The sequence below is a fragment of the Pleurodeles waltl genome, chromosome 6 (assembly GCF_031143425.1).
Source record: "Pleurodeles waltl isolate 20211129_DDA chromosome 6, aPleWal1.hap1.20221129, whole genome shotgun sequence".
Classification (NCBI taxonomy): Eukaryota; Metazoa; Chordata; class Amphibia; order Caudata; family Salamandridae; genus Pleurodeles; species Pleurodeles waltl.
In genome coordinates, this window is record NC_090445.1 from 864,361,284 (window position 1) to 864,375,355 (window position 14,072).

General features: G+C 41.9%; 1 protein-coding gene across 1 annotated transcript in view; it reads left to right on the plus strand.

The window, feature by feature from the left end:
* Positions 1-14,072, plus strand: part of HOGA1 (4-hydroxy-2-oxoglutarate aldolase 1) — a 197,077-nt gene that overhangs the window by 55,658 nt on the left and 127,347 nt on the right. Inside the window, exons 2-3 of the mRNA XM_069239624.1 lie at positions 8,028-8,156; positions 11,210-11,337. Coding sequence (XP_069095725.1) covers positions 8,028-8,156; positions 11,210-11,337 — 257 coding nt within the window. The remainder of the gene's footprint in view (positions 1-8,027; positions 8,157-11,209; positions 11,338-14,072) is intronic.

The following is a 14,072-nucleotide window of genomic DNA, read 5'->3' on the forward strand; positions in this document are numbered from 1 at the left end:
ATTATGATGCAGGTGGCCCTTTTTAGTTTACTGTTCTAACATGGCAGACAGCATTGTTAGAGCAGTAACTGAAATGTAAATTAAGAAAAATTTCAAATAAGTGCGCATACAGCGCCAAAATAAGAAGTGAGTGGTCTGACTGCATCTTGTAGCACCCAGACCCTATAAAATAATTACATATACTTAACATGGAAAGCATAATGGGAGTGGAGGAAAGGGGGAAAGAAAAGAGAGCACACAGAGAGAAGGCATAAGGGAAAAGCAATTAGAGAGTGTATAAAACATGCAGTCTCTTATAGTGCTATATAAATAACTAAAGAAGAGTCCCTCAAGTATGCAGTGGATGGTACAAGTCAGAACACTGTGAGACCGAAATGCTTATGGGGGGGGAGGGGCGCAGACACAAGAATAGGGAGGAAACCCATTGAATCAGCCACAGACCACATAGAAAAACATCAGTCATTCAGTTATGAGTAAGGGGCTGACCCAAAGCTCACTCTAAGTGTATATTAGGTATTGGAAACAAAAGGTCTACCAACAGACAATTAAAGTTGTTTGTATCTTAGACCTAAAGCACTAGTTGTTTTTATCATTTAATATTTGATCAGTACGGCATCCACGCCCACCACCTCTCTCATTGATGCTATTGTGCAGCATATTTCTGTTGTTCTGTTTGTAATCTCCTTAAACTAAGGACTTTGCATCCAGGTTTTGCAAACTTGGCAGTAAGACACATATTTGGTTTAGGCATTCGTGCAAGGCAACAACATTTTCATTCAGCCGTGCAACTACAAAGTTACACAGCCACGCACTGTCTCTGATAGGAAAGTCACATGTTAAGTTAATTTGTTGTCACTGTTGCATGCACAGAGACTGCAAATCTTGAACATTTACTTATGGTAATACCTTAAAGCATATGCGCAGACCTTTTCATTACCCACCGAATGAAGGGCACTACTGGTCAGCAATGCTTCCATCCATGCCTCTGTATCTACAGTCATCTCTCTTCAGGAGTGCTAGGAGACACCCCAGTCCAAGTACTAAAAATTATCAGTGGGTCAATTCCATCTCTAGCATACCATCACTGTCATTGCAGTCATAGCTAAGCACCTGGAGAGCTCTTCAGGTTCGTTGTACTTCTTAGTTCTCAGTGGTGTGGAATAGGAGAAAGGGGTCTCATTCTCTCAGATGCTGTCTGAAGCTAAGCCGACTTCAACTCTTTAACCTCTTGAGAATAACTTATGACTGACACATTATAGAAAAATAGTGCCTCAACTTTTCCTACGGTGTAATCATATAGAGATTTAAGACCTGATGTTCAAGCCATTTTGCGGTTGCAAACCTTGCTATATGCAAAATCACTGTCTGCCACCATCAAGGGCTTTGGAGAATGTAGATGTCCCTCATAAAAGGGTTTTGCAGTCCAGTTTGTGATATCAGGAACTTGGAACCTCTCTCAGTATGAGCCCGGAAGAACCCTTGGCTATTTTTTTTTTTTGTTTGTAGTTACCTCTGTTTATTGAAGTTTTCCAAGGAGTTCAAGAATGACATAAGCGGTAACCTCTGAGAGTTTAGATGTACATAGGAATGCACATTGGTTCTCAAGATGTAACATAGTGGCATAAACTTATATGACATTAACCTAATTTGATGTACATTATGACTTTTTTGTCCGTGCATAGTGCTGAGTCTTATCATTCTCTTAAACCAATGGTAAAGACATGAAACACTGTAGGAGACCAAGTGGTGGAAGTTTTTGCCCTGCTTTTCTCTTCTTAAGTCAGTCAACAAGAAGAACGAAAGTAAGGGGGGAGAGAATCCCTGGGGGTATTTGTGGAGATGGGGTGGTATGAGAAGTCCACCAGCAGATGGTATCAGGTGAAGTCATAGTCTTATGTAGGGCTGACCCTTCAAGAGGGAGAGTTCTCGCTGTGCAGCATCCAGATGTTCATCGAAAAGCTGTAGGACGCGTAGGCGAGGTGGCAGCAAACAAGGGAGTTCAAGTTTGAAAATGTAGTCGATTGGCTAACTCTTTTCAGAGCCACCATCGTTCACTTGTTTAAGGCACCTTCAGTGTTACAAACGTCAAATCAACGTCTCCTGGCCTTCAACCAGTCTCATTTTAACTCCTGACTTCAACTCTCTCTGCTTCCAACCTTGAACTGACTAACATCCTCTCTCTTCAGCACCAGCTCTGACATTCTAGGGATGACATCTCTGAAGGTTTTAGCTCCAGCTGGCTCTGGATTATTCTGTACAGTAGCACAAATACACGTGTCTTATAGGAAAAAATCCAGGTAAGTGTAGCTCCTATTCAGATGGGATGATACCGGGACACCATATCTCTCCTTCTAGCATGGCCACTTACTAGTCACTTGAATTGTCATCCTTGTGAGTAAAATACATACATTATGTAGGGCTGGCCACTCAAGGCTGTCACAGCGTGAGTCTGCTGGCATCCTGAGTCAGGAACGAGCACTGTTTCTGTGGTGCCACCAGCTTCTCTAGATATGACACACCACACTCAGCTCCTTAACAGGGCCCCCTCCTCCATGAGCTCCAAAAGTGCATGTTGTACCAGCGCCACTAAACGCCACCTAACACCTGAACTCCATTAAACATTGATAAATCAAACACAACATCACACAAAATCTCTGGCAGCAAAATCAATGAATCAGTGGACCTGACACTTGAACATTATATGCCCATTGCTTTAAATGGAAAACATATAAGTGCAAGTACTCACCTAAAGGAGTGGTGGACTAGGGTGGAGTTTGGGCGGGCATAAGAGTATTGCTAAGGGTGGGGCAAAGGGTGAGACTAGGTTTTTGACCAGTCTAAGCTTTGTACGCCTGAAATCTGCAAGCACTGTAAGCATGAATGATGTATATGTCCTTGAGTTATTACACTAATAGCTATTTGTATATAGTACTTATATAATAAGTGTTTATTATTAACCAAAGTAATCCTTCTCTAGCAATCTTAGAATAACAGTGTATTGAGGTAAAAAACAGTAACGTACCCAAAGTATGCCTTGCGGTTTGCATGCATTTCCTTGATGCAGGATCAAGAATCATTAAGCTATATTCCGTGGATTTTAGCTGCAGGTAACACAAGGACCTCTGCAACAAAAACAGTAACCAACTGAGCTACCCGCAGAAACAAATCTGTGATCTGCATGTTTCATGCTGTGCTTTACAGCAGGCAACTTTGTGCTGAGTTGATCCTTTGCACATAGATCTTTCCAGCAAGTTCATTAACTACCAGAGTTATTAGAGTGTCATTGTACCCGGGAACTTGCTGGATACACAAATATCTTTGTACTAGGTGATATTTTGAAATGCAACCTGCTGTGATCAGTTAGGCAAACCAAAATAGTTATTATCACATTGGTCTTGTTGTCAGAGTTTAAGAAAATAAATACGTTCAGACTTTGCTCTTTGTGACTCCACCCACTTTCTGCTGCCAACTCTTGGCCAGTGCACGATTTTTAAAAAATTCAGGAAATTTCACAAAATTACAAAACATCATAAAATGTTCTTTGGAAAAGAAGGAGGCGGAGTTACACACATTCTCGCTACGCTCAAAAAAGTCTAAATTCATTTTCACACTTTCACACACATTCATGCACTTAAACTAGAAACGTTTTAAGGCATGGGCAAAGTGGGTTCTGGCTTTCGAAGGATGGGGGAGGGGCAGATAGAGGCAGCTCTGCTCTAGAGAAAGAATTTCCTTGATGACCTTGAATAATTCTTAAACAGATTGTTTTAAATAGCATTTTCCTTTAACATATTTTTCATGTAGATAATGTGTGACATTTTGCAGGCAAATGTTGTGTTTATGTTAAATGCAACCTTGATAAAAAAAAGTTTATTTCATATCAAAACAGGGCCTCACATATGAGAAAAGGGAGGGTGTCACAGAGATTATTTGCAGTAGCATTAGTGAGCTCATGCTGTGTAAAAAATTTTTTAAAACACATCACTATCCCACAATATATGATGTCAACAGATTTAGAATTTGGACCAGTGTGCCTGTTCACTGTCAGTGACCTGGCCAAGGAGGGCATTAAAGAGCGGAAACTGGATCATAAATTCAAAGCTGTTCCAAACAGGGCCCCTCTAAATACGTTTGGCCCCTGCCCCCAAAATCCTTAAGGTGCCTCCGACTTAAACTTCCATTTCATACTCTGGTTCACATACAGCTTCACACCAACAAACAAGTTCCACATTTCATTCTCACAGGCATACCCGTGCATGCAAACTCACACACTTTTGACTTTTACTTTCCATCTTTCACACCTTGTCCTACCCATGCACAGCCGGACAGTGGCAGATCTCAAAAATTTCATAGAGCCTGCTTCAGAAAGAGTGCCCTGAAAGATTCAATATTCACCATAAAAAGACAAAAGAATGGTCATCATTGATGTTTGTTTAAATGCATGATGTATGTGGACTCCCACAAAATATGTGAACAGGGGCTGGAAGTTCCAGATATGTGACATTTTTAATCCATCCCTGATTTTTATAATAAATGTTTTGTATGCTGGAATTTTGTTGGTCTCTTGCATACAATGAGAAAAGAAAACTACAAATCCCAGAATGCAAAGGTTTGCCAGCTAAAATCCAGAACTGTATGGACGTGTCACATCTTCTATGGAACCTCCTATCACAATTGGTTTAGGTCTGGTTTTCCATCTGAAGCAAGAGGTTGCCACTTGTAAAACGCTAAAAAAAATGTTTATTTTGCCTCTTATGTAGTTTTTCTTTGAGGTTAATCAGGGAAATTGGTAGAGAGGGCAGGGATTTTGTTTCATGCAAATGCCTTGAATTTAAAACGCTGATGGGTGAAGGTTTGCAGGAATTGCAAACAACGGGCATACTAAACAAGCTGCCGTGCCCTGAACAATGCTTCCCACACCCCTGCCCATTAGGTCAATCACCTTTCTACCCCCACTGTGTAAAATAAATATGAAGCCCTGCAGCCACACCCCTTCCCTCGTAACGTCCACAGCAGCACACGTACATCACTGTTTCCTGGACACAAGAACTGCTGTTCTGGCGCTCTTGTGTCCGCTCAGCCCAGGATCCACCATTTGAAAGGCATGTTTAAACCGATACAGGATGCGCAGTAGCTGCTGCTGCGCAGAAATTTATGAGCAACACCACTTGCGTGTAAACCAGGAACCCTATGAGTACCGGTACTCTCCTTCTCCAAGGAAAAGTTAGGGTACTAGAGGAGAAAATAAAAAAGTCCCAGCACTAAGTACTGGTGAGTACCGGCCCATTTAAAGCACTGCATATGCCAACAGCAAAGGCATTAGCACAAAGCTCTGCCCTCGTTCCCGAATGCCTTCCTAGTTTGGCATTTAGTGCCTGTTTTAGATACGGGCAGATAGGTCACTCCGTCACAACGGTGACTGATATCCCATCCGCCGGAATCAAAATCCCATTATAGTCAATGGGATTTATATTTCGACAGATGGGTTATCCAACAACGTTGTGATGGAGTAACTCATCTACCAATATCTAAATCAGGCCCTAAGTTGGAAGACCAGTACCATGGCGCTAATTCACAACCATAAGTAATCCGTCAGGTTAAAGGGAGTACATGAAGAGTAAGAATACATAACTGCTCATAAGACCCAGCAGAAGGAGGAAGTAATCACTAGCCCAATAAAGACCTATGTTCTCAGTATCAGACAGCACACATTTATTAGGGGTTTCAGAGCATAAACCATCCCTGCAGTATAGGCTCCTCCCTTGTGAAGCTATCAGCCAAGTGGGTACTGCTATGAAACATTGCTAAAGTGCAGATGAAACCAATGAAATGTGTGCTCTAAAAACGTGTAATATAAAACATGGCATCGTATTGAATTTCTCCTGCTTTTGTTGACGTCCTGCAAGCAAATTGTGCATAAATACTTGAAAAAATGATTATTTGTTATAATGCCTCTTGCAAAATATATTGCAGTACTGGAGGAACCTGAAGCCCGTACCCTTAATTAGTTGTTTTACATTTGCGATTCTGTATAGTGTTTGCATTGTGTTTCCGTCAATTGGAATCCTCTAGATTTGCTTTAATAAGATCTTATGGATGCTTTGGAGTCTCCTTTGCTGATAGACACTCAACTCATAATGCAGCTGCATTGGCTTGCTCCCTGTGTCAGTCAACAGTTTGAGTGAGAGTCTGATGGAGATTCAGCTGTGGGTGAGACACAGTTTATTGACATTGAACGCAAACAAAACCAAGCTTCTGGTGGTGGGCAAGGTAAAGAGCTGCTGCAAAAATACAACTTGGTTGTCATCACTGGAGCTTCCTCTCCCTGCTGTAGAAGGTGGTAAGTCCTTAGGGGGGGCTTTTACATGACAATTGTTCATTCCAGGTACAAACAAATAAGGTCTCTTCCTCCTGCTTCTGCTCTTTAAGTCTTTTCGGAAGGATCCTGCCTTTTCTTCCACCGGGACTCCTTGCTGTGGGATGCTCAGCCTGCATACTAGCACAGATCAATTACTCTAAAATACTCTGTTTGTGTCTTATAAAGAAGGCCTGGCAATACTGCAAAGGATTAAAAACTTGCAGTCTGAAGAAGAGACTCGTCTGAAAATATTCTCACCCTGTTTACAAAGCAAGTAGAAATGTATGCAATTACCTATATTGCAGAGGGTCAGCTTAAAGACACTTTGTCTGAAGCACAAGATCTATTAGTCTTGATCGCTTTCTTTATGCAACCATTTTCCTTTGTACAACATTATGCAGAGCAGTGCTGCTGCACCCTCTCACATTTGAAGTGTATGTTGAGTTCTGTGTGATGGTGGTAGTTGCTACAATTTCTGTTTGATACTTGGAAAGAATCACCCTTCCACAGCACAGAGAGTTGTATACAAGTTGGCACATGAATGTGAAAAAATCAGTGGCATGGCATGGCTGTGGGACAAGATGGCTACAATCCTTGGGAGTCCCGTGAGGCTCGGAGACAACCACCTTTCATACCTAAATACTCACAAAAATTGGTTGCTGATTCGTGCAGCGACTTGAGTGCTCAGGCTGGAATTTGTATACTGCAAGAATTAAAGCTTCCTGCAGGGTGAAGCAGTATATTTTAGGATCCTATGTCAGCCATCATCCCCCTTGATATCTATTGTAAGTGTGCACAACCTAAAAGCCAATGCAAGAAGAGAAGGGTGACAGCAGTAGGGCATGCCGAAAAAGGTGGATTCTCGAAAACAGATGTTTAGAATTGATTTGATGTCCACGGTTGATGTTCCAGTTCCAAATGGTCTAGATTGTACTCTTGTCCTCACACAGAGAGGGCAAATAGAGTAATATATGGGCTTAGTGTTTAATTTTAAGAAACGTGTGATGTGTTTTGGGATACGTGAATTCTGGTTTTGTTATAGAAGGGTGCGTTTGAGGGAAGCACTTGGATTATGTAATGAATCACGGAGAAGAACTGTTGTATTAGTAAGTCCCTGCCCGCTAGTATTTGAATACAGCCTGCGTGGTCAGAGTGAGAGCGTATCTCTCTGTTATCCTAATAAACATGTTTTTTTTTTAAAAAAGAAGAAAATGTACAAATATGGTAGGGCTTAAATTTGAGCGAGTTATCAAAAATACTGAGTAAGGGTGATACACATGCAATGAGATTGAGTTACAAACTGGAGCACTACATAACTTTTATCATCCATTTTATTATAACCCCATTTTTGTTTCCAGTACATTCTCGAGGTGCAGGACAGTTTCACTTCAGTGTAATGGTGAGATCTTTTATGCTTTAGACTGAATGCTGTTAAATTTTATATTCAATGGTCAGTCCTACAACGAATGCTAAGCCTCTCTGCAGAAAAAAAAACAACTTTATTCAGTCTGGTAAACGGAGATATTTAAATTGATTCTATATTTTCTACACATGTTGTTCAGAAAGATTCAGCTCCACTTTCCGAAGAGCTTCTAGTTTTCCCTTTAGACCATAACCTGACTGTTGGTGGCAGCCATCGTGATTGACATGCCATTTCCACCCACTGCAGGCTTTGTGGTTCAAGGATCCAATGGAGAATACCCCTACCTGACCAGAGAGGAGCGGATAGAGGTCGTCCACAGGGTCCGTCAGGCTGTTCCAAAAAACAAGCTTCTCATGGCTGGTTCCGGATGTGAATGTAAGACACACTTTGTAGAGGTAACCCATCCTGGTTTAAATTCCTGGTGGCCACTTGCAAATGGTGTCTGCTGGATCTAGTTGCGGCAAGTGTTTTTTTTTTGGCCATGGGATTTTGAGAGGAAGCAGAAAAATAAAATTCTACGAGTTCAATTAAAGATACGAAATTATGCCAGAAGACACCAATAACCTCTTTCAAGATGCAACTGAAATCAGCAGGAATGTTTCCCATAACTGTTGATTAGTAATTTATTTAATATATTGTTACTCTGTATTACTATTTTCCATTTCTATAGTGTACATTACTGCGGCATCGCAGTGCATATGGTAGTCTTGAGTCTAACTTTCTAAATGTTCTGATGCTTTCATCACATACCAGAATCTGGTTTGGTAGGAGATGTGTGTTCATATGACGCAACTGGATACAACAGAAATTATTTGTAACTGGTCAGCCAGAATTTGTACAAGGGATGTGCAGCAGTTACGAAAAGACATGATCAAGGGCACAGAAAGTTTAACCCGGGCACAGAAAGTTTAAGGGCTTGTTCCACAGTTCACATAACCTTTGCACGAATGTAGTTTACATTCCTCAGCAGATATGGTTGCAGTTTATTTAGTACATTATACCATGGTTTGAATGTATTCGTCTGCGTGCGGGCGGGTGTCCAACTCTCAACTGAAGGTTCAAGTGCTTGTAGGTAATATTTGCTTCAAAAATTGACTTGTTATTGATAGCTTTTGTATAGAGTTCTGTAGACCGAAACAACAGCCAATTGCTGTAAAAACATGTGGCAATAATGTGATTCAGTGTGAAAAACAGAAGAGGGATAGATGAGATAGAAATAATCTTCAACATTGGTAATTGCTCTAGACCACATGAAATAATCGTTTTGTTTACTGGGCTATTACAGACTTCGGTCAGTGATAAGCAAATACGTTTTGGCTCTACTTTAAATGGAATGGCCAGTCTCCTAAAGCTAGGCCCAGTCCCACGTGAACAGGAACACAAGCAACCTCTGACGAGGGGCCTTCCAGGCCTTCATCATTCCTGTGCAGCTTGAGTTGTTACGCAGTCTGTGGAACCAATGCAACCTTCAGCCCTCAGCTAGTAAATCTGAAAAGTGAATCATGCTGTAAACACAAATAGATAGCCCTTAATCTTTCCCGAGTCACATGACAGGCCAAGCCTTTGTTACGAGTTTAGGTGGTATTTATCACACATGATAAGTAACGATATTTATCAACTGCGCTAAATACCACCTATTGAGGGATAACATGCGGATTTTCGTGTATAATACACCAAAAGCCGCATGCTACCGTAAATATTGTATGGTTTTCCTTTGTCAAATTTTGGAAGATTTGATTTGGCGAAATTGAAGGAAAGTTGAGTTATTTAACACTTCTGATAATTATTGGATGCCTAACAACTCATAATTCCAACTCGTGCGTAAACAGGGCTTTACGTATGGTTCACAGTTAACCACCCAACTCATAATCAGGCCCTTAGTGTTGACCCATCCTGAAGTTGAACCAGACTTTTTTTTTTTTAAGTTGCCCCTATCCATTCCAGAGCTCACATCGACACAAAAGAAGCGTGTCTAGCTCACTCTGCTACACTTCTGGAATATTTCTTGCCAACCATTAACATGTAACCAAGAGACCCACCTATGACCTGAGCTTGACGCTTTCATGGCCTAAGGATACCGTGGCCTCTGGGAAGTAAGCCCCAGTGAATGCACAGCCGCATCATAGGATGCACAGGGTGCACTGCTCTGCCTGCTCAAACACCAGCAAACATTAGAGACTTTTGTAGAAAAGTAACAGTTGTACCAACAAGCATACTGATTTGCCTAAGCATCCTGCGAATCTCACTCTTTGGCTGTCGAGAGATTCCTAAACCAAAACCCTTTATATATGTCACACTGCATGCAGAGCCATGTCTTACCACCACCCACAGATTGCAGAGCTAAACCTTCAACTGAGCTCTACCTCCTCTCTAGATCCATTCTGATCACTAAACCAATCCAAGTTCTAATTGGAACTCAACAAAAAGCCTGGCTTGTAGTTCACAATCCTACATGTAACAGAGGAAAGGATAGTCTTGGCATTGACTCCAGCGACTCCTGACATATCTGGCTGTTACTCGGATTCTGTTCACCTTCTAGCAAAAAAAAGAAAAACCCATAAAGCAACAACCAAGTGATTCCTGAGGCCTCACATTTTCATGTCATCTTTACACGTACTATGCTGAGTGGCTGTAAGTTTACGAGCACAGAGTAAGCGCATTTGCCTGCCCGATATCCCAAATAGAAGCTATTCCTTCTGGGATGTTGGGCGGATACTCCTCCTTGCACTATGCATACAGTTGTCCCATTTATCCCTATTCTCAACTTTCTGGATGACTCCATGTTCCCCTCAATGGACCCTATGGGGTGCTCTACCTGTATTTGTTATTTCATCATCACAGGGCATGCCTCTTCTTGTCTCACGGTCCACCCAGGAGTCACACATGCACAGAAGAAAGTGGCTACTGCTTCTTCACCAGGCTGTGTGGAGACTGACTGTTGGTGGAATTTCAGATTCTAGTGTGCGGCCAGGCCTGCATTTCAGTGCCCCTGGAGAACAGCTGTCTGTGCCACATAGCCAAGCCCTTGACTACTTTCCTGTACAGACACGTGAAATGTGGTGTTATGTTAGACATCTTGCAGTTCGAGTGCTGAGTGAATGGTGTATCTACAGGGATACATTGACTGCAGTGCAAGGTGGAGGATACTCTCTTTATGGCACCTGGTGTACATGTCAACCTTCATGTAGTATTCCTCCTTGCAAGGCCTAGTCTATCTTTGAGGTTTGGGAGATTCCCCATCGCCAATCTGCCAGGATCATCCTATTCTGGAAGAAATGCTCAAAACGTTTTTGTTATCATGGGCAGCACTCCCCTGCTTGATTGATGATAGTCCATTGACAGAGGTTGTGAGACGTGCAAATATTTTGAGCTAGAAAGATTCAAAAGTAACGTTTATTTTTCTTGATCTGTGTTCCGAAAATATCAAGCTACGCAAGCCACCATCGAGATGACGGTCAGCATGGCTAGTGCAGGAGCGGATGCCGTGCTGGTGGTCACACCCTGCTACTACAGAGGAAAAATGACAAGTGCTGCTCTGATCCATCACTACACAAAGGTAACAACTGTGGTTGCTTGTTAACTTGATCAGAAACGCGCAGTTTGCACATTTGCATGAATTGACGCACTGCTATTTAGGACATCATTTGCTGAAGTCACCAGGGTCCGGTAGAATTAACAATGCGTTTTGTTCCTGTTCTGGACTGATGAGGAACCGGTATCGCCTCTCCCTGCAGATAAATTCCCTCTGTGCAAATCTGAAAGTACGCGAGTATCAGTGAAGGAAAGAACCGAAAGAATTGATCATAGCTAATACTGTACAATAATCCCTCAGTTTCTCCCATACACAAATGTAACTTTTATTAGATTATAGGATGCCCTTGTGCATGTGATGCTAAGTGTGCGGTGTCGAAGCTATTCAGAGGTTTCTGTTTCAACAAGCATTGGCAAACGCACTAAATCTGTGTGAGTTTCGAACCATTGTTTTTGTGATAGTGTTTTCGTTAAATCATCTTGAGGGTAACTGGTATTGTGTTGTTAGGTGTGTTATTGTATCAGTGGTAAGTTATGTAAATGTGATCACCTGGTAATTAGTGGTTCAATTCTGTAAACCGCTGGATAAATTGTTGGAGTGACTGCATGTTTTTGGCTATAAATATTTGAGTCATTGTTGTGTTGTCTATACGTTGTCCAGATTGTGTGACGAAAAGAGGAAGTGCCACTTTATTAACACGTGAGTAAATCTACACTTTGTAGCAAATGTACTATTTGTGGCTATTCATTGTTTATGAGTGAACATTTACTTCAAAGTGTAGATTCGCAGATCTCCACCGCCCGATTCGGGAAGGGACATTGTACACATAGGCGGAGGTCTCCATCACACAACTCCACCCACTCAGCGGCTTTTGCTTCCAGGGAGGTGTGCATGAGGAGGAACTGGCAGGCATCGCACTCATGGGGTTCCGCCAAAACTGCATTATAAAGCTCATGATCTCATCCGGTCTCCCTGGCTGGAAAGGCTGAGACTACACAAAGCTGAGGAGAAATAAGGGGCAGTGAGAAAATGAGTTAAAAGGTCTGGAGAAGGGACCATTTATTATTTGGCCTGTGCACAAAGGCCATGCTGCCAAAAGAAGTTCTCAGTGTCTGTCTTTATTAATGGAGTTGGAATAGTGGCAATGTTTTGTGCTCTCCTTAACGAATGGCAAGCTTTGAGTCGCGGCAGCACATGAAGCTTTAGCAACAAGCATTCGCGTTAGAAATACTTGTATATACTATCACTGTGATGATGATATCCAGTGGAATGGCCTTCTTTTCCAATTGTTGAATAGCTTAGTCCTGAAGGAGGGTCAACAATGCAGCTGGTTTCACCCGCATGCTAACGAACCTTTCATTAGAGAGGTTAGGTACTGGCTAAACAAACAAGCATTTGCAATGCAACGGGTCTCGCGTTTGCTCGAGTTAGAGCTATTCGCGTTTTAAACTCCTAACCGGACATAAACTGAAAAGTAAAACTGTTTCACATAAGCGAGCCCATGGCCACCATGAAGCGTGACGGAGACACACAAAAGGAAACAGAACATCGCTCACAGTGAATGTATCGGCAAAAGTGCAACTAGCCATGTAACCGGCAAAAATGCAATTAGCCATGTAACAGGGTAGATGTCATGCAAAGCGCGCGACTACTGCCCACTGAGATTGCGCTGCCTGCGAAATAAAGATAAAATTAGTCCAGAAACCATACGGAAAACATGTAGCCTCGCATGTTTTCAGTAGTTGGGCTGTGCGCTCGAGGAGGGCTAAACACTGGAAAAGGCATGCCTTTCACTAATGAAATGAAGCAAATTGTAAAAGGCAAGCCCACGAACCAACCAAACAGATGGGCGTGGTTAAAAGCCCATAGAGAGATTACACCAAGGACAGAGCACTTTGCACTCAACCCTAAAAAGGGTTTGGTCTTACCGTTTTGTGTACCAGGCCAGTACAGTACCACAAATATACAGGAAGCAAAGAATACATACCCACAAGCTTCTTAAGTGCTCAGACACATAGTAGTAGTTGCCATCAACATGTTGTGGTTACTTACTACTCTACTTTGTCAGGTTTCATGAGTGCAGTTGCATTAATCTCAGAAAACAGAATATAAAGCTAAGAGTTTCTTCTGTGGGACAATAAAATTACACTCTGACATAAAATGTACCTAGAATAATAATGTGCCTAGTGTATGCCTTTCATTTGGGAATATCACTGCGACCGAATTGTGTCCAAGATGCCCAATGGATGAGTTAGTTTCAACCGCATATGTTTATGCAGGTGAAGAATGTTGGAATATAGGAGCAGTACTGAAAGCACTTTTAGAGTAACAGAAGATGCTTGAGTGCCAAAATGACCCGAGGAATGGTTAAGTGTGCAAATGGAGTGAGTTCTACTGAGAAATCTGGTATAAACACTGCTAGAAACTGGCAAAACCAGTGAACTCTGTACCCCTCGACAGAGACAGCTTTAGGCTAATGAAGAATAAATATGCTATATTTCTGAGGGTTGATCTTCAGATTGTTCAGATTGTCCATCAGGTTTCTCCTCTTCTAGAAGGCTAGCTCAAGTATACCATTAAGGTCGCAATTGCATGCTATAAATCTTCATAATATTAATAATTATTCTGTTACGCAGCATATACCCTAAAAATTCAATATTAGTGTATGAAGCCAGGTTGCCTAGTAGGGCAAATTCTACCACTACTGTGCAAAGCAAGCTCCTAGTTAGGCGAACACTGTTTCTTTATGGCAGCCTCAT